The sequence below is a fragment of the Procambarus clarkii genome, chromosome 30, assembly GCF_040958095.1.
Source record: "Procambarus clarkii isolate CNS0578487 chromosome 30, FALCON_Pclarkii_2.0, whole genome shotgun sequence".
In the NCBI taxonomy this organism is placed as follows: Eukaryota; Metazoa; Arthropoda; class Malacostraca; order Decapoda; family Cambaridae; genus Procambarus; species Procambarus clarkii.
Genome location: NC_091179.1, coordinates 9,120,002 through 9,144,539, shown reverse-complemented (window position 1 = coordinate 9,144,539; position 24,538 = coordinate 9,120,002). Strand labels below are relative to the sequence as shown.

Below are 24,538 nucleotides of genomic sequence, written 5' to 3'. Positions count from 1 at the left end.
TCGCCAGAAAAGAAGGAGACGGCTGCAAACGAACAAAACTATCACCACGACCAAAAGAGCAGAAACCCCTGCGCCGGAGGAGAGCATGAAGCTCCCCTACCCGACCCCCAGAGGCCAAAGCCAACAAGAAAAGTGCCTTGGAAAAACAATCCTGGACCGAAGGGGCCACAACGAAACGAGGAGATGAAAGGAAAGCGAGCACTCTGTCCAAAGACCAGGACGGCTCAGGCGACGCATGAGCAGGCCGGAGGTGAAACAATGCACGAGACAGCTTGCGAAACGGCGCAGACGTAACATCGATACCGAAAGCAAGCGAAAGCGGCTCCGCCAGCGCCGCACGATACGAAGCGACAGTGTTAGGCATAAGATGACGGTCCTGAAACAACCACGAGAGGAAGGACAAGACCACCCGAACAGACAAGGAGCTAACACGACGAAGACGCAAAAAGAAACGGAAGGACCGCCAGGAAACTTCATACTGCCGCCGAGAAGAAGCCCTCAGGTGGGACACCAACAAGGAGGCCACCTGATCACCATAGAGATGATGATAGACTCGAGTCAAAAAAACCATACGCGAAGACTCGAGGAGAAGATCGAACCAGCGACGTGACGTACCGGCCCGATCTGCTGAAAGAGGCGGAGCCGCGGGAAAACCCTCGGGTTCGGACACCGAGCAACCAGCGCCTGAAACCAAGGCTGGGCCGGCCACCAAGGGGCCAGAAGGACAACTCTCCCCCGGTAAGTCTCTAAGCGAGTCAGGACCTGGAGCAACAGCCGAACCGGGGGAAAGAGGTACAGGAACCCCCACCTCGACCAGTCGAGCCGAAAGGCATCGACCCCGACGGCCTCACAATCGGGGAAGGGCGCCGCATAAACGGGAAGACGCCGCGACCACGCCGACGCGAAGAGGTCCACCTCGGGGCGCCCGAACGTCTGGCAAAGCCAACGGAAGGACTCGTCGTCGACCGTCCACTCCGTGGAGAGGGGAACGAAGCGAGACAGGGCGTCGGCCAAGACGTTGGACACGCCCCGTACGTGAACCGCCAGGAGAGCCAAACCCCGAGAACTCAGCAGACGAGTCACCCGAAGCGACCAACCCCAAAGAGACAAGGACCGCATCGAACCCCCGCGGTTCAGGCAATGAACCACCGGAGAGCAGTCCGAATGGAGCCGAATCGTCGATCCGCGGGCCACCCGAATCCTCCCCAGAGCAAACCACACTGCCGCGAACTCCCGCACCGTACTGTGAGCTCGACGGAAGGACGGATCCCAACGCCCCTGGCCGGCCTGGTGAGCACTGGTCACAAAACCCCAGCCGAGAGACGACGCATCCGTGTACACATCGAGCGAGGGCTCGGGTAGGCGCCAAGGCACTGAACCCCGAAAAACCCGAAGAGGAAGCCGGTGACGCAGCAACCGACGCAAGTCCCCCGGGGGTCGAACTCTGCGATCGCGAGAGAGGCGGAAGGGGGAACCCCGAAGGAACCAGAACAGCCGTCGAAGCCAAACCCGACCCGGCGGGTAGACCACCATCGCGAAGTTCAGGCTCCCGCACAGCCCCTCGAGCAACCGCCGGGTGACCCGAGGGCCCTCCAGAAACAGACGAAGGCGGGACCGCAGCCGCAGGAGAGACTCCGGAGGGAGAGACAAGGAGGCGGTCCGAGAGTCCCACACGAGACCCAGCCAAGTCCGAACCTGAGAGGGAACCAGATGGGACTTCCTCCAGTTCACCAAGAACCCGAACCCGGCGAGCTGGGAAAGAACCAAATCCCTGGCTAGCAAGCAAGCTGACTGGCTGGGAGCCCAAACCAGCCAGTCGTCGAGGTAGGCCAACACCCGAACACCTAGGAGACGCAAACGAGCCACGACAACCCGTGTAAGGCGTGTGAACACGCGAGGTGCCAGGTTCAACCCGAACGGGAGACAACGAAAGCGGTAACTCAGACGCCCCACTACAAAACCGAGCCAGTCCCTGAACCGCGGATGAATCGGGACATGCCAATAAGCGTCCCGGAGGTCCAGGGACACCATCCAAGCACCCGGCTCCAAGAGGAGCCGAACCTGAGACAGCGTAGTCATCCGAAAGGAGGGGCAATGAACCCAGGGGTTCAGACGGGACAAGTCCAGAATGAACCGCAGGTCCGCGCAGTCCCGTTTCGGAACCGGAAACAGACGGGAAACCCATCTGAGGGACGACGTCGTTTCGACGACGCCCAAGCGTACCCACTCCAAGACGACTCGACAGAGCGCAGGAGAAGAAGCCTGCCCCGCCAGCCCCGACCCCCCAAAGGGGGGAGGGGCCACCCAACGCCACCGCAGGCCGCGAGACACGACCCGAAAGGCCCACGAATCGTGGGACCAGGCGCGGGCGAACAGCGCAAGCCGCCCCCCCATCGCCCCGTCAAAGGGGCAAACCGCGAAAGGGCCGGCGACCCTTACGAGACCCAGAACCCCGCACAGCGCGAACACCGCGCCGACCAGACGAGGGAGGGTCCGCAGGAGGAGCCAACCCCAAACCTGACACCAGAGGCCTACCACGACGAGAGGAACCCCGAGCCCTGGCACGACCTTTCCGGGAAGACCCACCCCGGGACCCCCGGAAAACCAACAAGTCCGACATCGGACGACAAGCCGCCGACGCAGCCTGAATAAACTGCGCCACGGCCGACTCCCCAAACAGGAGAGGACAAAAAGGTGAAGAACGCCTAAGAGCCAGAGCCCAAGCAGATTCCACGGAGGAACCCAGCACCGCCTGCCGACACGCGAGACGGGAAGCATAGAACAGGGAAACCGCATCCCGCAAAATCGGCGTGAACAGCTTCAACAAGGCAGCCGACGAACGCGCAGCCGAGGACAAGGTGCCGGACCCCGGGACGGACCCAAGCGTCCCCACATCCTCCACGAGCCAATCCGAAGACAGCTCCAGGAGGGAAAAGAACCGCAAGGCCGAACACAAAAGGCCCCGAGCGCGCAAGTCCTCCGCCACGAGCGCCGCCGAAAGGGAGGGAACCTGCACATGGAGCTGAATAACGCCCACATCGCGGGGAAGGGCAGGGGCAAACAAGCACTCATTCAGGTACTCAAGTTCACCCCCCAGGAAAACCTGAAGCACCGTGGAAGCTTCCCGCCACTCCAGCGTGCGGGAACGACAGAAGGAATGCCAGGAATCCAGACCAAACAAGGGGCAGTCTGCTAGCCAGGACGACTCCGGAACCTCGTAACGGAGCCAGAAAGGGAACGAAGTCCCAAACCTGAACGTGGACGGATCCATTTCCGAGGCATAATCCGGGTCACGCAGGAGGTAAGCTGCAAAGGCCGCTCGCACCACACCAGGCTGGATGCGATAAGCCGAAAACCTCCGGAAGGACGGAACCGACGTACCCGAGGGAACACGGAACCGTACCCGGGGAGGGGCCGACACCAAATCCAACTCGTACGCAGAGGGGGGGAAAGAAAACCCCACTCCTTGTAACAATAAGCCCCGCTCAGTGGGAAGAAAAACCCAGGCGGGGTCCAGCAGGGCCCAAGGCCCCCAAGTCAGCCCCTCCCCAGCCTCGAGGTCCGTCACCACAGGACCCGAGGCCGAGTCCTCTCCCCAAGCCCCGACCCCACAAGACAAGGACGGAGCAGCCGGAAAAGCTGGAGGAAGGGGGGCCCACTGGTCAGACCCTGAAGCTTCGGCCGGGAGACAAGACTCGAATGCCTCTGCCGCCCCCCCGGAAGGGGCAACCCCCGAAGCTGCCCGAGTCTTGAGATCAAGTAACCCCTGCTCCGACCCCGAAACCCTCTGACGCTTCGGGGCCGGAAGCAGGGGCGGGGGACCAGAACGAACAGAAGGGGAAGGACGAGGAGGTGCGGACTGAACCAGGATCGAAGCGACCCCCACCCCCAAGTCCGGGTCTCGAAAAGCAAAGCGGGGCAGCCCCGGGGCATCCGGGGAAGCAACCAACCGAGCGCGTTGCAACAGACGAAACCTAGACTGCAACGCACGTGCCGCCTGTACCCGAATAGAATCATCAGAGGATTGGGTAAATTGAGTCACAAGCAAGCAGCAACACTCACAGGACTCAGGGTCGAAAGTATCACCGACCCAACAGGCAGCGTGGCAGAGGCAAAAACAATGAGGGTCACCCTGAGACAAGGGGACCGAGCAACCCTCAAACTCGCACACAGCGAGTGGGGACTCCGGGGTCACATCCATCGGACCCACGCGCCCCCTAGGGGATTCCCAGGGTCCTGAGCGTTTACTTTAAGAGGACTCGCGCTCAGGTAGTCCCAGGCAGGGAGCTGCAAACCGGCGCCCAAAACTACCAAGCAAACTTCTAAAGCTGAACCCCAGGGACGTGTACACTCACGGGGACCTAGCAGGGGGCGCCACCGAGGAGAACAGTGGAAGGGCAAAAACAAACTGAATAAAATGACAGAACCCCCCACCAGGCAAAAACAAAATGAAAAACAAAACCCCGCAAGAGGACAGCGAACCCCAAGGAACAGAGCCGGCCGCGATGTCGGAAAATACAAGCTGAGCAGCACCCTGCGCCCCTACCAGTGCAAACTGCCTCTTACCTGCCGGTAACAAGGGAGAACAGAACACCCAAGAGCCCAACAGGCGGCCGAAAAACCGAAAGGTAAAACGGACCAGCAGAGGCAGACCCCGAGGAGCCTGTGGAAGGCGGCCCCAAGCCCCAAGGGCAGTACTTACAGGGCACCTAGGGAAGGCAGCCCTAGGCGCATGCAGCCCGAGTACTGAAGATAACTCCTGGCTCTCGCACCCACAAAACTAACACCACACTCAAAGCACAGTGCAGTAGCGACACCGGAGCCAGAGCACACGACCATCGCCTATAGCATCAGCCTCAAGAACTGAGGTGTGGGTAGCCGGCGCGGGGGGTCTGGGGCTCCCCCTTCCCCCTCCCGGGGAGGGGGGAGCTGCGCAGACAGCGGCGCGGCAGTGTGTGACGTCACACTAATTTGCTTGTTTTCGGTTGGGGAGTTCTATCCACTAGTTCGGTATTAGGTAGCAATTTTAACCAGAATAGGGGTTTGTTTTGGGGCGCTTACCTTTCTGGGTGCCTGTTCCGGTCGATGGCAGACATAGAATGCTTCCAACTACACGGGGGCTTCTATAGGCCATTGCTCCCCTTGCCTCTCTGAGGGGGCCCGGTTCTGGCCGTGGTCCCCGGTAGGCCTAAGAACTCCATACACATGACTGATGCCAAAGTCTGACATTAGCATATCAGCCTGGGATAGCTCCGGGGAGCCGACGGGGCTCCCCCCAGAAAATAATGATAAAACAAAAGAGGTAATGAAAAATAAACAAGAGTGGCAAGAGTAACCAGATCAAGAGAGAAGGTTGTAAATTTGTGTGTAGCTGAACATGAAAACAAATTTTGAAAAAATATACAGTATTTGCTTATTATTAACTTGGAATATCATAAATATTAGTACTAAGGTATTGTTACCGTTATTAATATTATAATTATCATCAGATCCACTGACCAGGGTCGGAAATGTAAAGTGGGTCTCTGTATACGAGCCTGGCCTCAGGCCGGGCTCAGGGAGTAGAACAACTCCCAAGACCCTCTCTAGGTATATGTTTTTGGTTCCCTTCTCCAGCAAACCTTTTGCTACTACCTCCACCACTTGTAATCTGGCTTACACTTTCTCACTGTGTACTAATTTTGTCCTCATTTTTAGGTTCTGTTTTTTTTCATATATATGTGCTTTTCTGTCTGTCTATTTCCTGATTTCCTGCAAGTTTTGATAAAATTATCTTACATCTCACTTGTATCCCCATACAGTGATTTTCTGTTTACAAAACGCTCTTTCTTTTCACATTATCTTGTTTTTTAATGCAAATAAAATAAAAATGCCTTATGTGTGACTGCCAAACCAGCATTTGATGCCACTTAACATGTCTAAAGGTAAGAAATTGTTCTACAAGAGGCAATAAGCTCAATGCATAAAAAATAATGCATTATTGCTATAGTATCACAGCAAATTTTAGCATATTTATGATTTCCCATTTATCCAAACCACTAATTGGAAACGACCTCCAGTCAGTCAGTCTAAAGATTTTCTGGTCTACTTCTGTTGTACAATTGCTGGTTGGAAAATAGACCTTGTTTTTCGCTATGATCTGTTTATCCAACTGGTGGTTGTATAATCAGGAGACCTAATTTGAACCAGTCACCAGTCAGTTAATCTAAAGGTTCACATAATTGAGGGATGGATATCTAGAAGATTGCTATATTTTGCGATTTCAGTGTTACACACCAATCTCAAAAATTATTTTGTATATAATGGCAAATGCAGTACATTACAAAAATTATCATAAAAAGTTATACAAAATTATATTTTTTACTTACTGTGCTAAGCGTAGATATTGGCAACTTCGTGTGCTTGTTGTAAAGATATCATACTTGAGCATTATGTATTAGACTCAATTATAAATACAACAGAGGCAGCCAGCAATTTGTGTGATACTGGATTACACAGACTCAAAGTTATATGGTAAAGCACATTTATATCAAGCACCTGCGTGAATTTCAATACTGTGTGCTGGTTGGGAATAAGTTAACTTGGATAATCCATGCTGATCCTGGGATATATCTTATGTTTGTAAAATATTTGGTTCCCACACACCCTATACTTTTGTATTTCATGAACTTTTTGGGGTTACATTTCTGCATCATTGCATATACCAAACTTTATGGACTTCATTATTTACCTAATTTGTGGCAAATAAATGGAAACCATTAAATATTTACAATAAGAAGTATTTTATTGAGTTGAGAGTGGAAAAGTCAACTTTAGGAAGATTTTGGAAAGTTTGATTTGTGCAGTTGTTCATCGAGGTGTTTTTTTTTTTTTTGCAGGAATGTATTTCCCCACATTAGTTGAGTGTTGCTCCTTAACATTAATGGTTTTATACTTTAAAGTTACTGCTATCTGACACCATGTACCCTATGTGTATCTTTGAAGCACAGCTGATGAGCTTTTTAATATTGTAGAAAATTCATGATGGCAAATAGACTCTAGAATAACACAAAGAAACTGATCATCTTAACACTTTCGCGTTCCACAGACTTAATATCTCGTCACTCATTTTTCTACTGAATGTGTTCCAGTGACGCATCGGTGCGTCACTTGATATAAAAATTTGTAAAAAAAAAAGTTTCTATGCGATCTTCAATTTTTTTTTTTTTAAATGAGCGCCATTGTTTTCCCACCATCCTCCGTAGGCCGCATGGGATTCTGGGTCACGCCATGCGGTCGGCGTAGTCCTTTGTTTAAGTCTCTCGTGACCGGACTACCGCGCTCCCGCGTCCAGAACCTGTGCCACTCTCTGCCCTGTGTAGCAGTGTTTATTCGTTCCTGTCTCTGTACAACGCATTATTACTTGCAAACATGGATCGTGGTAAAGGACAGAGCACCTCTACCCCCAAGAAGGATAGTGAAATGACCACGGAAGATAAGTTGAGTGCGCTGTACAAAAGGTTCAGCAATGTGAAGCTTACCCATAGTAAAATTCCTGATTTGTTGGATCGTTTGTCAGATGTGGAGGCAGATGCTGAAGGGGAAGAGCGTCAGAGTGATTTCAGTAGTGATAATGAGGGGACAGCGTCGTCTGATAAGTTTGATTCATCATCGAGTGAGGAGAGTAGCGAGGGGATTGAGGATGAGGCAGCGGATGTGGGCCGCCCCAAGGCACCTGTAAGGAGGCGTGCAGGACGTCTTCAACAGCCTTATGCGACCCTTGTTGAACAAGGGTTATCATCTTTATATGGACAATTATTATAACTCTGTCCATCTCACAGAATTGCTAAGGGAAAATGGTGTGTACACTTGTGGAACACTCAGATTGCAGCGTGGTGCCCCTAAAGAGCTGCAACAACTTGCCAAAGGTAAATTCGCTGTTGATCAGACTATTTTCAGGCGCAAGGATAACACTTTTGTTATCCTTTGGAAAGACAAGAGAGTGGTGTCAGTGATCACAAACTGCCATAATGCTGACACACAGGAAGTACAGAGAAGGAAGAGAGTGAAGAAACGTGACGGAACATCATCTGTTCAGATTGTAACTGTAAACAAACCAACAGCCATTTGCGACTACAACAACAACATGAAGGGAGTTGATCACTTCGACCAAATGGTCAAATATTACAGGTTCACCAGGAAGTCGCATAAGTGGACTAAGAAGATCACATTTTACTTCCTTCAGATGGCTATACACAATGCCTATGTGTTGTACAAGATGTACACAACTGATGCCAAGAAACTGACCCTACTCCAGTTTCATGAAGTAGCAATATGGGCCCTGTTGAGGTGGGACATGGATGAGTGGCCTGCTACTGAAAGCCCTCTCCCACATGCTGATGATTACCAGGATCCTTCTCATGATTTGGCAACACCTGGCCCATCTGGAGCGAGGCGTCCTTTATTTCATCGTCTTCCACGCCAACCACATGCCTCATCCTCATCAGACACTGAACCTGAAACTGAAACGCCTGCACCTCAAGCTGAAGCTACTCCTCCACCTGTGAAAAACCCACGCATTGTTGATTCAGAGGACAGGCTAAACAGGAAGTTGACTCATGCATTAGTGAAAATTGCTAAACGGAAACGGTGCCAAGTTTGTATGAAGTCGGGAATTAGAAAAGACATGTGCAGTGCAGGACATGTGGAGTTGCTCTATGTGCCACACCATGCTACACAAAATATCACCGCAAGAGGATATTTTGGAAAGCAAAGAAATAACTCTTCTGCAAGCTTCCACTCCACCTAACGTAACATCTGTTGAGCAACTTCAGGGACATTTTCCTGAAGCCGGTGGAGTGGATAATCAAATGCTCAACTTGTTGACCTTCCTTCATCACATCGTGGGTAAGTACACATAATTTATATTACACATTTTGAGGTTATTACTTCTTCATACTTTGCTGTGGGTAGCTCTATATATATTCCGGTTCTTAGTGCTCAGATTGGTATGTCTACATAGTGCATCTTATTGCGAGTATTTTGACACCAAAATGAACAATGTAGCACAAAAACTTCCATTGGAACAATATTTTTGTTTGTCGGGTGTATTGGGTGTAGCGGGTGTGGAAACGGGTGTTTGGGCGGGTGAGGCATCGACGCGTTTGGGGGTGTTTGGGGGTGAGGCGCGCACGTGTAACCCACTTTTATGCATATGTCTGTGTAGGCAATTTTATTGCGATCACCGTGATACCAAACAAAACCATATGCAACAAGTTTTGACTTGATAAACACAATCAGAGTAGCAACATATAGGGAGAGTTTAGCGGAGTTTAGCGTGAGCGCGAAACAAAGCACGCAGTTCTTTGGTTGCTGGTCGCGTAATGTTAGCTTTGGTGAAATGTTATACATATGTTCTTATAGAACATTTCATTAGCTACACAGTGATACCAAAAAAAAACACGTACATCGAAAATGAGGGTCACAGACATGAGGAGAGTATAAACTTTTCAGTTGTGGTTGAGCGCATGTGCAGCTGGGCGCGCTGGAGCGGGTAACCCTAAGCCAACTTCCCACATTCCTGTGGGTGGGGCGACACCATTATTTATTGTGTATATTTATATGTACGTGTAGGGAATTTTATTGCGGTCACAATGATACCAAAATAAACCACGAATAACAATTCTGGGGTTCGAAAACATAAAAACATCGTAAACATTGATGCCCGGTTTTACGCTCACCGCTAACGAACGCCACAGTTTGTTATTCGGTGTGGTTCTCATGTTGTCTTTGGTGACATTTTATATATATATTCCTCTAGAGCATTCTCTCGCGAACACAATGATACCAAATTTAAATACATACCGCCAAAATTAAGCTCCCCACCCCGAAAAGATTATAAACATTTTAGTGCTGACGCGCAGTAGGCTGACACGAACGGCCCACTTGGGGCTTACGGTCAGCCTATTCCCAGGGAGCGCGAAAGTGTTAAGGGTGCTCACCTGTAATAGGTTGACAGATGTATTACCATCATGGCTAATACTTCATTAATATTATAAACTACAAATACCTGTATAGTATTTATAAATACAGTAAAATAAAATATAAATTATATAGGCAAAAAATTAAGTTAAACCCAAAACCAAGATTCTTATTAGTCCATAGGATTACTTTTGTGCTAGACAAACGCCCAGATGCAATCCCGTTACCACATAATCTTGACCACCTAAAATCTAGACAGCAGAGCATAAAAAGCCAGATCTCTCTCCTCCATAACTATTGATAGGTAAGTACTAATAAGTATATGTAGGAACAAAGAATCTTTATCCACGTTTCAGGCCACAGCTGAAGGTTCTCCAAGAGGTTCTATCACCACCAAACTTTCAAACTTTCTTACCCCCTCTGCTTCCTCATAACTTTAATATACTGTTCCAATTCCCAAGGTATTGGTCATCTGCCTCTACCATATTTCATCTTTGGACACTACTTAACAATTCTCAGTATTTTATTAACATTTACATTCTGCCTCAGTGTATTGTGTGTGCTTCACTCTCTCCATTAACTCTGTTAATGTCTGTGAGTGAAGCACAAACATTAACAGAGTTAATGTTACAATTTCCAATGCTTGTACTCTTTAGCATTTTGCCCATTTCCTGTGTCCTTATTCCTTCTCTCAAATACAAAAACCTTGCATTTGTCAATGCTGATCTTAAAGTTTCATCTCTTGCACACATTATCAAACTCAATCACAATCTTTTGAAATTCCACTTCACTTGCAAAGACACATCAATAAAAACAATTAATTTATCTTTATCACAATCCATTTTCACTCACGCTCACATTTCAAGTGTTCTTGACTTTATTTCTTGCACTAACTCATCCATATATTAAAAATAAACCCATGGAGACATTATACAAACCAGTTTTCTGCCCACCCAAACATTAAAAACCAGTTACTTTTCTCCCCTACTCTTGAACCTAATCTGTTATTCATAAATAAGGAGTACCACTGTTAAACTCCATAGATCAATAAAACCTCTCACAATGCTTGACAATCAATCCAGTCAAACAATCCATAAAAGTAACATAACATTTTCTTGCCTTTTCTATAAACTATTCACCAACAATCTGATCTGTACAGCCCCTACCTTTCCTAAACCCACATTATTCCTCCTCTATCCTTTCTGTTGTCTATTTCTATTTGCACTTTTGCATGCACTATTCTAACAATATTCCCCTACTACAATTTTTCTTAAAAAACAGATACCACAATGAAATCATCCAGCCCGTCTTCCAAACAAAGACCCAAAGTCCATTCCATGTACCCGCCAAACCCCATTTATGAATGAAAATCGGTTTACACACGACTCTCAACTGATGACGTCCGAACATTTCCGGAACAAGTGCTCCACTGACGAATTATATTCAAACCACAATGCTGTAAATGCTTCACCCAAGTACTACAAATAGAGATAATTGCCAATAGAACCTAAACTAAGCAGTGCCTAAATATGCACAATATGCAAATATATATAACAATATTAATTTACATATGAGAAAAGTTCTTTATTGAATGAACAGAATTTTAAAATTGATGTATGCGTCTTTTGGGTTGACCGCTGGATAGAATGGACTTGGTCCGAGGATGGGTTGAATCATCAGCCATCTCAACCATGCTGTCTGAAAAACATTTTACGTATGTACACCATCACCTCACACCCATGCCTCAACATATCTACAGTTATTCCCTCTTTACCAGGAAACCCACCACTCTTTAACCTACTCATTGCTGCTTTAATTTTCACCCTATCTAGCCTCTGTTATACCAGTCTCCTGCCATGCACTCCAAGTTGAGACTTGGCTAGAGCCAAAGCCAGCAACAACATATATCACACATATCCAGAGTGAAACCCACACGAATGCTCATCTGAGCTGGAAAACACTGTACAATGCCCATTAAATCTACACATGCACAAGCTGGCTCTAAAAAAGGCTGGTTCTAAACAGTGAAGACTCCACCACAAAGCCAACAGACAAGAGGAAAAAACTCAAGTGTTGATGTAATGAAATGCCAGTTTCTGGGTGAGCCCCAAAGGCTAGCTAACACACTGATTAAGTGCGATACAACTTCGACCCATCAGTCGCGGAGTTCTTGAAAAAGAGGAGCTTGCTTAAAAAAGCTTGAAAAAGTGGAGTGATGACATGAAGACGTGATTTGTATTTTTTCTATATCCGATATGAGAACAAGGAAAAATAGTGGTGTGTGCCCTGGTACAGAGTTTCTAACTGTGCTAGGACTTGATTTTGTTAGATTGTTCCTCTTTGTGTTTTGTTTGGGAGGAAATTGAATATCTATTGCCCTACTTTACTTGTTAATCCTATTGATCTCAAATTATGGGCTATAACAACATGATAACATCTATCAAATGCCTTTGCAAAGTCTGTGCTTTGCAAAGTCCACACCTGCATTTTGCTTTTCTTCTAATGCTTCTATAATTTTGTCACAGAAGTTGAATACAGTCAGCCACGTGCTTTACAAAAGCCTGTTATACGAAATTGCCTGTTATTTGATGGGAGGTTTGGTTCAGATAAAAAACGTTTGAATATCTGGTGGGACAGGCAGTCTAAATAAAACTGCAATAAAGCTGGAACAAGTTTGCCCAGTGACTGCACACAGCACCACTTGAGCAGTGTTCATACACTAATGGATGTCTCAGAAGCTTTCAACTCAGCCATGGCATTAGGTACATTCGAGTACATGATAAAAAGCAATCTGCTGATATTACCTGATTGCCATTAATCTCCACTTCAGTCAGCCCAACACTATCATCATCCACCACCACTTTTTCTATCTAAATAACTTGAAGATTATAGTTGATGGAGCACTGTTATCAAACAGATCAGAACATATATTGGCAAGAACAAGCAAAACACCGTTGAATTTCTGCAACAAAATTGTCAACTTTTTCCCTACTAGCTTTTCAGGATGACTAACCACTTATCCGACCACAACATGTTATCCATTCAGTCTCAGTCCCGAGGGGTTCGGGTAGCACTTGGTAGACTGTAATTGCTAAAGGCAGGTTTGTTATCATGCTGGGAGCTAATGAGATGGGTCCTAACAGAAAATAACACTGAATACTGTTTATAAAAACTGTTACTATTGACCAAAAGGTAAATAATACAGTTCATTATATAACACTTAAGTAAAATCAATAACATCTTTGGAAAAATTGGGTATGGTTGATTTTGAGACACTGACCAAAGGCCAAAATCAGTTCAATTCAATGCAATTCTAAAGAAATTGTAACTTCGAAACTATTAGTTACGATGATGAAAATTTACATACAATATGATGGTTCAAATACTTACATACAAAAAAAGAAAATGGCAATAAAATATTATCTTTCAAAATAATCTACAAGGTCTCCCCCCACCCTTCCAAATAGGGTTAAAATAATTCTATATTTGCCACCAGATGACTACATGGCCCAGTATATAAAGCCATTCATTTGAGCTTGTAGATACAAAACCCTGAAAACCATAACACACTCCTTCCAATGACCTTGTAAACTTTAGTAAACAGTTTTCTTACTATTATAGCCAGCTTTTAAGTTGCCTTCAACAACAGTTGCTATTGGCTTTGTAATTGGGAGGAGTACTTATACTTCAATCTGACTAAGTAGTCTCATTTTTGGAATGCCTGTATATATAAAGCCAACCAGAGATTGGAAAATGTCCTCTAGTGTTGTTCCTTCTTGTGTTCCGTACACAACACTTCAGGTTCAGCATCCACCATGCTTTGCTGCCTCTCAGAGTTACAGCCGCACAAAATTTACTAGACATGTATAAAGTTAATTGAAACAGAAATTGCCCCAACTCATGATACTGTTCTCATGCCACATCTGTTGCATTCCTATTACTATGTAAAGTTTGGGGGGGGGGAGGGGTAATGCACACAAAATTGAAATAACAATTAAAGCGGGCTGAAAGGAAGCATGGGGTGAATAAGAAAGATGGGTGCCTATGTTTACTTTGTAAATTTCATAGCTTATTCATAGAAAATGATGGTTATATTAATTTTTCACACACAAAGTATGGGCAAATATGAAAACTACAGCTTGTAAAAACAAAAAAAAAATAAGAAAAATCATGAACAATTTGATAAATTCTACCAATTATTTTCTCTATTACAGGGTGGAGATGCCTTCACCAGGAATGGATGGACAATTATTCTAAAAGAAGTTCTAAGATATCTAGTGACACCTGATCTTTCAGACTACCTTTCAAACTCAGGGACAAGTATCACCATACTTTTAGTAAAACATCAACTCTAAGTATTTCAGCAATTTCATAAACTGCAGCGTTCCACATGATTAGACTAATAATAACAATACATTTTCTCCTTCCATTTACCCGGTTCACTTCTAATTCATAATTAGCATCAACATCATTATGAGATTATGTCTTGGCTTTCTTTAGAGATATTGTCCGATGACATTTAATACGAAGCCTTTAAACAAGATGCAGTTTTATATTTTGGAGTCTTTGTGCGTTGCACATTGCTGAAGGCTTGCTTTCTTATGATAAACCCTTTTTTCAACAGATGGTTTTTTAGTGGACAGCTACAGGTAAAATATATTATACAGCTGGCTTGATAGCTGCAAATTTATATTTACATACTTTTAGGAGATAAAGCATACTTTAGTAAAATCCAAAAATTCCTTTATCCAGCTTTTATCAGCAAAAATAATATTGAATCTATTTCTCAGCGTTTCTTATATTAGGGGTCTGGAAGCCATTACTGCCTAAATCAAGACAGAATGATTTAGTTTCAGAAAAAATCTATTATGGGGATAAATTTATTGAATTGCATACATAAATATCAAATAAACATATGCCAAAAGATAAAAAAAGAGCACGCTTGGTATGTATGAATGAAATGAAAGGACATCCTAACACAGTGATACTGGTACTGCCTATAAAATGGAGGGGGATCATGCTAAAATTGACTAAAAAAATAATATAATATTTTGTTGAAACAATGGGTATCATTTAATACTTTTCAATTTTTGTCAGTCTTTATGTCAAATTTCTCCATACCATCATCATCAGCTTCTCCCTCAGCATCCTCTTCCTCTTCATCTTCTACTTCTTCTCCAACCTCTGCAGCCATGGAGTCAGCCTCAGTAAAGTTTTCCTCCGAGTCCTTGGAGTTCTCTTCGTTGGACTGCTCGGCTCCTGTCAACCTTATTGTTGGGGTTTCACGGTGTACCGTGTCCCCTTCACTAGTGCTCACACCCCCCTCTGCACCTAAGTCAGCTGGAAAAAAAAGGCTTTGAAGAGCATTCTAATGAAATTTGCACAAGCAATAATACTGTACAGTACATTATATAAAAAATTACCATACTATCCATACAATACTCCATAAATCCTAAATTTATTTCTATTGAGATATTACTTTTGCTAGTTTATCCAAAATAAATGAATAACACTAAATCATTCATGCTATATCAAGGTTAACTTCTGTTAAAATTCCTACCTGGACAAAAAACAGAAGGCTAGGAGAAAACGTGTGTGAGGGGGAGAACAAGCAAGCAATAAGAAGTACAAATTACGGAGAATGAAGAAGGAAGTCAGAATGAGTGCTTCCTACCTGTTGGGGATCGGTGAAGAGGTGTGCTAGGCTGTGATCTGTTGCCTTCATCCAACTGTCCAAGGTCTATACGAGTATCATCAATAAGGCCACCCTCTGCCATTTGCGCTAAACCACCTATCAATAAAAATATATTTTTAGTATTTAACATAGCAATTTAAACATTAAAAAACAAATATAAAAGGTATACCATGATTTTTGTGGAAAAGATTCTATATCATGATAATTATGTAAGGTATCATGATTATTAAGATATTTAGGATATGTTAAGATATACACACAAGATATTTTTTGCACCTTATTAACATATCTACAAATGAGTAACCAAACTAACTTGTCTGCGGTGGATTGGATAATTCAGGGTTGGACCCAAACACAAATCCACCAGAGGGAACTTGTGGGGAGCTAACAGCTTCTGAGAATCCATCTCCACGCCTTGGAACAAACAAAGTAGGTGTTGATGGCACTATACTGTCATCACCACCTTCTTCATATTGCGGTAATTGATTGAAGGGTGCTAAAGTTTGGCGGCCCACTGAACCCAATCGCTCTTGTCGGGTAACAGAACGTGGGAGAGCAAGAGGCGTACGTGGACTGGGATGAGCAGGACCATCAACCCCCCGACTAGATGAAGATGGTTGACTTGGTCCTGCAGATGGCTGGGGTCGCTCACTTTCACTTGGAGCTTCTTGTGATTCCCCACGGGAATCTTCAGCATCCCCTGACACTTGAGATGCAGCTTCAGCTTCTGCTTCAGCATTCCCTAAATCTTCTTCGGCTTCTCTTGTATTCTGGCCTGGTTCTGTGTCAAGACCTTGACTGCATTCTCTGGTTGTTTCATCTTGCTCCATGGCTTCGTCATCATCTTCATCCTCTTCCTCTTCCTCATCCTCATCATCATCTGTATCAATAGCATGAATACTTTGATCTTGATCCTCCTCATCCATTTGCTCATCCTCCTCTTCATCTTCCTCATCCTCCTCTTCATCTTCATCACCCTGGTCAGGATACTCATCATGTTCATCATCCGATTCTAAAAGGATGACATCTTCTTCATTATCAGCTGTTTGGCTTGTATCGTCATTTTCTTGCTCTGCATGAGATGATGATGGTCCAGCTTCTTCAGCAGACTGAAGAGGATCTTCATCCACACAACAACGTTTTGCATCTTTAGTATTAGTAACAGCTTCTACAGAGTCAAGCTTTCTTTTTTGTGAACTTATACCAGAAGGCCCAGCAATTTCTTGAGAACTAAGTGGACTTACAAGAGCAATAGCTTGAGATACCAAAGCATCAGCTGATACTTCTTGTGGCTCTTGTTGTCTTGTAAGAGGTGCTGAAACTGTCGGTGCTTTAGATGGAGGTGGTGCAGTGGCTACAGTTGCACTAGCAGTTACTGAAACAATTGGTGCAACAACAGATGTACTAGCTACTGATGTTTGTGGTGCTGAGGTTGACTGATTGGCCAGAGTGGACTGAGACGCCACAGTAGAGGAAGTAGCTGGGGCAGTCTGCAAGCCGGATGCTTTTGTTGTTGGAATAGACTGTGCAGTTGCTGTAGACTGAGTAGCAGGGGTAGACTCAACTACCACTGTTGTAGATTGTGAAGCAACTGATGATTGACTTGCAGTAGAAGATTGTGAGGATGACTGTGAAGCTGTAATATTTGGAATAGCAACTGCTGCTGCCACAGGTGTAGCAAGGGAAGCTGAAGCTGGTGTAGGAGAAACAGTTGCAGTTAGGGTAGTGGTCATTGTGGTTGTAGCTGAGGGTGATGTGGTGGCAGTAGTCAGAAGTGTTGGAGCAGATATGGCAGGTGTGGGTGTCACTGTAGCCTGTGGAAGAGTCACAGTTGAGGACACCATGCCATCACTGTGAGTCTCCAATGGAGATACTACCATTACAGTAGAACCCTGAGTTGGTGCAGAGCCTCCAGATGGAGGAGCCATAGGGCGAATACTAGCAGTTGGGATAGCTCGAGATGGAGGAACAACTTGTGTAGCTGTCTGTGATCGAGGTGAAGCTGAAGGAGTCACTGGTGCATTCATAGGCCTAATATTTGCAGTGGGTGGAGGCTCAAAACCACTCTTTTCAGATGACACACCACTTGTAGATGGCTTGGATACCTATAGTGAATTAAGAACACAAAATGAGAAAATTATCTCCTAAAATTAATGACTTGCATTATTTTCCTTCTCAACAAATCAATGGTATGAAAAAAAAGGAAAGCCAAGAAATTAACATTAAATACAGTACTATATTCTAAATACAAATAGAGCTAAGGCTCACGAAGAGTCAAGGAAAAGTAAGGTAAACACCATCTTAAAAATAGGCATGAGTGATGATGGTGATGATGTTACAGTATGTATTTAGACCCTTTGAACATTAATAAAGGCAGTATAACATCAATGTTACCACCTGTGACTAGCAGCAATTATAAGTTACCACTTACAATGTTACTGCAAGATACAACGACTGAGGAATTTACAGAACAAATAAACAAGATAGAATAGCCTCAATAATCTGGCAAACCCAATACCTGATATTATCTTCCGAAGTGACTTCAACCTGCCTAATCTAAGATCGAGAATAGCAAACAATAATACGTATTACACCAGGAAATCTATCTGGACATAACCAACCACAGATTAGAGAACTATTTAGATTTTGAGACAAATTTTGACTCAACCAGCAGATAACAGAGCCAAGTAGGAACAAAAATATAAAAGATTTGATCTTCACAAACAATGAAGACATAATCAGGGACATTGCAATCTCAGATAGCACATATTCAGATCACAAGCTCATCGAAGTGCAAACTAACATCAATACTCGTAATAGGCCTAAAACAACGATCAAGCGAGAGGGGTTATTCAGCAAATTCAATTTTAATAATAAAATAATAGACTGGGAAAAAATAAACAGGGAACTTACAAACATTCAATGGGAAACTGATCTAAGTAATAGAAATCCCATACAAGGAATAGAACAACTGACGTCAGAAGCATATAAAGTCTGTCTGAAATATGTTCCTTTGCAGAAAGCAAGAAAGAGGGCCAATATATAGAGAATGCAGATGGGACTACGAAAGAAGGAAAAAACCAGCGTTGAATGTAATAAAACGGCATTTTCTGGGTGAGCCCCAGAGGCGACCTGAAGCTTATCGGGTTAATGTACTTTATATTAGACCGGGACATTAGCTATGGAGTTCAGACCTACCAGGAACCAGAGCTGGAACCTGGCCCCTTCAGAGAGGTTTCAGGGAGCAATTTCCCTGGAAAACCCCCCTGTAGTTGGGGGGTTTCCTTATCTGCCATTGACCAGGGTTAGGCACCCAGAAAGGTGTATAGAAAGGGTGAAAGGGCTGTAGTTTGCTGCATATTCACATGCACATATTAAGATATATTAATTATTTAAAAACAGCATCAAACTTACCCCAGCTGCCTGCTTTTGAAGATTTTCCAGCTGTCTTTGCTGCATTTGTAGCTTCTTGTTAAGAGACTCCACTTCTCGAGACAATTGGTCACGCTCCTTCTCAAGCTGACTAATATGATTCTCATACATTTGCTTCTTATTCTGGCTCTCCTCTGCAATAACATACAAAAACATCATTAAAAATGTAAATATTTTTCCTTTGCAGCAGGGCAACTGCTGAAGATTACTTTAATTCCAGCCCCATATGATCTCACAATATAAGTAATATAATGAAATACTCTTAAAATATACATCCATACCATTCTGCCCCCTGCACCACAATAAAAAATTATAAAATTCTATAAAATACCTTATTCTCAAACATACAAAAAATCATCCAAATTTGTCTTATTTGTGCCCCTGCCCTCTCTTTATAGACTATAGGGTAGTGTTACCTGTACTCGGCCACTTAAGAAAGGTTATGTTCAAATTGTATATACAAATACAATTACAGTAATATAAAACCTCTGAAATCGTAAATTGTATTAATAGAAAGAGGAGACCTTCATCTATAAAATGATATCACAATGTAGTCTAATGATGCAATATAAAGATATTAACCAAAATGTCAGTGCTCAAACTTGCAATGTACTTGCCAAATGCCAGACCACCCGAGGTTCAGTATTTGGCCACTGAACCAAATGTTCAGTGGCTTATTCCTTGGGAAACCATCTAGCATCAAAATATGACATAACAGTGCATGGTATTATTGTATGTCAGTATTCTTTGGCTTTTAATTTTTGTTTAATTTAGGTAAATGTTTTTTCACATATTAGCCAACCCCATGTTTAGTGGCTTGTTCTTTAGGATCCATAGCGTTAAGATCAGATATTATTGTGCAAGGTGGCAAGGTCTGTGAAAATATTTTGGCGGTGAATTTGTTTTATTGCTTTGAATACGGCAGGTGCCTTTGGCTGGGTATGGCACCTTGGACGACTAAGAAAGTTTCAGGCAGTGCATATCTCGAGCACCATCTTGCAGGTATTAAGAGACTACCTTCAAGAACAGACTTAAAAAGGATAGTCCTCAATGGCAAAGAATCTGAAAACCATACAATAGGTGCCAGCAAACCATAAGGTAGTGTGCTTGGGCATTTGTTACAGAATGTCTACTTCAAAGATCTACTACACCTCATCACTGAAGCTCAGGTTTATGCTGATTCAGACAAAAAATCATTAATGAGATGCAGCAATATCTATGCGAGGAAAGCAATGGTAGGTTATATTTGTAGCTTAGAAAACACAAGTGATGATGATGATGGTAACACAGCATTATACAGCAACTGGGACAGGTACACAAATGAATAGCAAAACCTACTTTTCAGTGAAAATGATGACATCTTGGGAATGAAGATGTATATAGCATATATGATGTAATAGTATATAGCAAAAAATATTACTTGATTCTTGTATGACCAAAAACAGCCACGTTTGGATTGGTAAGTACCTCAGATCCTTCAACATCAGAGAGATGTAGGCATATTTACTGTTAAATATAAGGCCAATGTTCTTAAGGTTCCCCACCTGGCCCAATTGCATGAACAACCACAAGTTGGCAACTATATTACAAGGCACTCGGCAATTCAAGTACTTAATTCTACAGAACACAGCCCAATCAGCAATCATTCATTCCTAGGCTAACTCACATTTGGAACGTGTTTACTCATTAAATCAAGTCAACTGACTATATGAAGGCTCTGCTACACTGTTCCAGTTTCATCTAATAACTAACGTGATTGTAGCTTAGAATTTTACATAGTTATATTCCTAACTTAAACTAATAATAAACTCATCATATAAACAGGTTCCTAAGGTCAGGCTTCAGATGACCTGATGAAGGATAGCAGCTCTTAGCTTGCAGTTTCATTAGGAATATCAGCACCATTCATAATAATTCCTAGTCTTAATATTAAAAATAAATAAAATCATTAAACAAATATTCAGTACCTAATCTCTTGGTGATGTCTGCAATTTGTTTGGAAACATTCTGCTTCAGCTGGGTGGCTAGGTTTTGTGCAACCTGTAGCTCCCTTGTCTTTCCCTCAAGCTCAAGACGAAGCTTTCCCATTTCTCCATCCTTCTGCTGGGTCTGAAATAATATTGGATTGGAGCTTACATATTTTGCTACCCGAGGATGTTTCTATGTCTTTATTATAATGAGTAATGAAGCCTTTGTAACACATGATATAGCTATAACTTGACATAAATGTAGTAACAACAGGAAGAAAGAGGCAATTAAAAATGCTTTAGCACACCATCACGATAAAAACTTGAATTAGTATACAGTATTTCCCTGTTGTGTTCCTGTTTTACTGCAGTATTTTAAAGATGTTTATTTCACAATAGCTGAACCTTAAAGTGATGCTTCTTATTACAATGTGTATTTTATGAGGCCCAATTACAGACTGTCTGCTCTATACTGCCATTGAATATTTCCCTAAAAAAATATAAAGTCCCAAACTTCATCATCCCTTTCCCATTTACCCATGTTACAAGAAGACACCTTGCAAAAACAACCATCAATTTTTCATGTAGTTGCTAATGGTGCAGTGTTTACCTGTGACTTTACCATATTATTCTCCGCTTCCTTGTTTGTTAGGGACTGCTTTAATGCGGTAATCTCCTGCCTGCAAAACAAACATGAATACATTACTTAATATGTGAAATCAGGGGGTAAGGAGGTTAGGAGGGGGAAGGGTTAAAGAACAGGTTTTAAGTGAATATGTGAAGATAATGTCTGAGCATGACACACTCATCAGGCTCACTGAAAGTCCCTTTAGATACGTACCACATGACAGTTAGGGCAAGGTGACAATCTGCACCGGTGTGGTGGAGGATCTTCTCAAATATCCCTAATTCATTCTATACTACACTAACTACGAGTGCTTTGGAGGCAAAGGGAAAAAGCTTAAGCCACCCCAGAGTAACTACATAAAGTTCGCTCACTCAAAAGTCTTCCCAATCCCTACTTGGCATGGTATGGAATGCCAAGAAGCATTTGTATCAAACCACAGGATTTTCCCCTGGCAACTTCACCCAACTGCCACAAAATTTAAAACACTTTACAGTGCAAGGTTTTGAAACTGAAGCTCTATCACAGCCTTATTAAAATACAACAAATTTGATGACTCCAGTTCGTCCCTTGCAGCAGTAAGATATGACTGGGAAGTTCGACAAGGTAGATGCAGCACCAGTGCTGAATGTAAATCTATCCTGAATTCCATGAACATGTATAACTGCTCATTCAGTGAGCTCTGCCTTACTTAGTAAGCATCTAAGGAAAATAGCTCAGAATGAGCAATATAAATGTTTCATAGTCAAAATAAAATGTTCTAATAATTATATAATTAATGCTAAATTTAATTAGGTTACCATAAAATCAGCATTGAATGAAATGAAATGCCAACTTTCATACATACTATCATTTTTTTTTTTGGCCTACTGGGGATCACGAGCCAGAACCTGGTACCCTTATGGAGCAAAGAGCCTACGAAAACTTTACATGAGCAAGAGGGTAGACCGCAGGCTGGCTTGACTGAATGACACTGCAAACGACCCGAGACACACAAGCCCTGGAACAGGAAACCCGGGAAAACTGGATTAATTAAAAAAAAGTGTTCACCGAAGCAGAACTGACGATGCGAAGGTAATGGTGTAAAGCTGCCACTGGACAGTGTGCTATGTACCCCCAGCCAAACTAAGCAAGTATCCACAACCAGAGGATCCCTTCGGAAGCCAGTCAACACATTCTTCACCAGAGAAGAGAGAGATGGCTGCAACCGAACAAAAACCCCGACGACAGGAAAGCAAGAAGCCAACCACCCCCCCAACAGCCAAAGAAGCAACATTGTTATCAAAAGACAATCCCAGACTGGAGGGGGAGGTCACTGTAAAACGAGCAGAAGAGAGGAAAGAAGGAACCCGGCCAGAGACCAGGCAGGCTCAGGCAGCGCATGAGCAGGCTGGAGGTGAAACTAGGTGCGAGAAGCATGCAAAACAGTCAGGACTTGGTAACCCAGAATGCAAGAAGCACCGGCTTTGCCAATGCTGAACGAGAAGAAGGCAACATCATTTTACAAAAGATGCCAACCAAGAACAGCCATAATAAAAGGACAGATCAACCTGCCAAAACTGAAGGAGGAAAGGATAGAAAATGACAAAAACACTGCCAAAAGTCCAAACTGTTGCCAGGAGAACTGCAGGTGACACACCTTTAACAAGCCACCTGATCGCCATAAAGAGAAGGTGGCGCCGAAAGTAAACAACCGAGGTTGGACCACCAAGCAAGCAGTACAGTACTTGAATCAGGCAGGATTGGTTATCATGACGCTAGAAGAACACACTCCCTCTGTATGACTCCAGCTGTACCAGCTCCCATGAGCAACAGCCAGATCGGGAAAAAGGAGCAGGAACCCACATCATACCTGATACTTTACCTGCTATGGTATCATGACCAATTCATACGAAAGCACCACCGCAAAGCCTTGGAATTGGAGAACGGTGCCGCGAATGGCAACAACGAAACCATACTGACATGACGAGTTGACGTCTGGGTGCCCAAACATCCGGCAAAGCCAGGGATTGGCTAAGTGGGCCCAAATCATGGGAGGAAGAAACGGGGAAGGACCATTGGCCAGGACGTAGGACACATCATAGACGCAAACCCCGAGAACTCAGCAGACGAGCCCAAAGCGACCCGTTCCAAAGAGACGAAGAGCCACTAAACTAACCCTGAAAATACAAAGAGAAGAGGCGACAAAACAGAATTCATACCCAGAAATCGCAAGTGGGGAAGGAATAGCCCCAAAGGAACCCGACCCACCAAAGCCAAATCCTGCCCAATGGGAAAACGAGAAGGGGAAGGAAAAAGACCCTGATCAAACAACCTATGGTCCCTCCCTCAACACAGAAGAGCGAAGCCACAGTTAGAGCAAGGAAACAGGTGGCAGGGAAGCAAAGCCGACTGGAAACCCTAAGTGAGCCCCAACCAGGCCCGACCCCAGAGCGAATCTCAACCGGGGCTTCAACCTGAAACTCAAACCTGATGAGCTGGGGACAGAACCCAAATCCCCAGTTAGCAGACAACAGACTGGTTGAGAGCCCACACCAGCCAGCCGACGAGGTGGGCCAACCTCCAAAAGTTGATCAACAAAAAAGGGTCACCACAACACAAGACAGACATGTAAAATACAAGGCACCAACCCTACCAAAACAGAAAACAAGTTGCCCCACCACGAAACGAACCCCAGAAGGATGTCCAGAGAAAATTGAAAAGACCCAAAACAGGACCAGAAAAGGGGCAGAACACAGCAAGGAACAAGGCCGCAGAGACCACATCCGAAGCCAACTACACCCAGACCACCCAACAAGGCAAAGAGAGGGGACCTGCCCCAACACCCCCAAGGGAGGTAGAACCAGGAGCAGGGCTGAG

At 44.3% G+C, this 24,538-nt stretch overlaps 1 protein-coding gene across 2 annotated transcripts in view; it reads right to left on the bottom strand.

Annotated features, from left to right (window-relative positions):
• LOC123765595 (nucleoprotein TPR) overlaps positions 1–24,538 on the bottom strand; it is an 83,028-nt gene that overhangs the window by 4,220 nt on the left and 54,270 nt on the right. The window contains exons 33-39 of one of the 2 annotated variants that reach the window (XM_069333859.1): positions 21,665–21,734; positions 21,055–21,196; positions 19,070–19,221; positions 15,969–17,760; positions 15,635–15,751; positions 15,082–15,300; positions 11,461–11,658 (exon numbers count right to left, since the gene is read on the bottom strand). In XM_069333859.1, the coding sequence (XP_069189960.1) occupies positions 11,564–11,658; positions 15,082–15,300; positions 15,635–15,751; positions 15,969–17,760; positions 19,070–19,221; positions 21,055–21,196; positions 21,665–21,734 (2,587 nt within the window). In that variant the 3' untranslated portion in view covers positions 11,461–11,563. Of the gene's footprint in view, positions 1–11,460; positions 11,659–15,081; positions 15,301–15,634; positions 15,752–15,968; positions 17,761–19,069; positions 19,222–21,054; positions 21,197–21,664; positions 21,735–24,538 lie in introns of those variants that run through there. The other variant, XM_069333858.1, reaches the window with a different exon arrangement.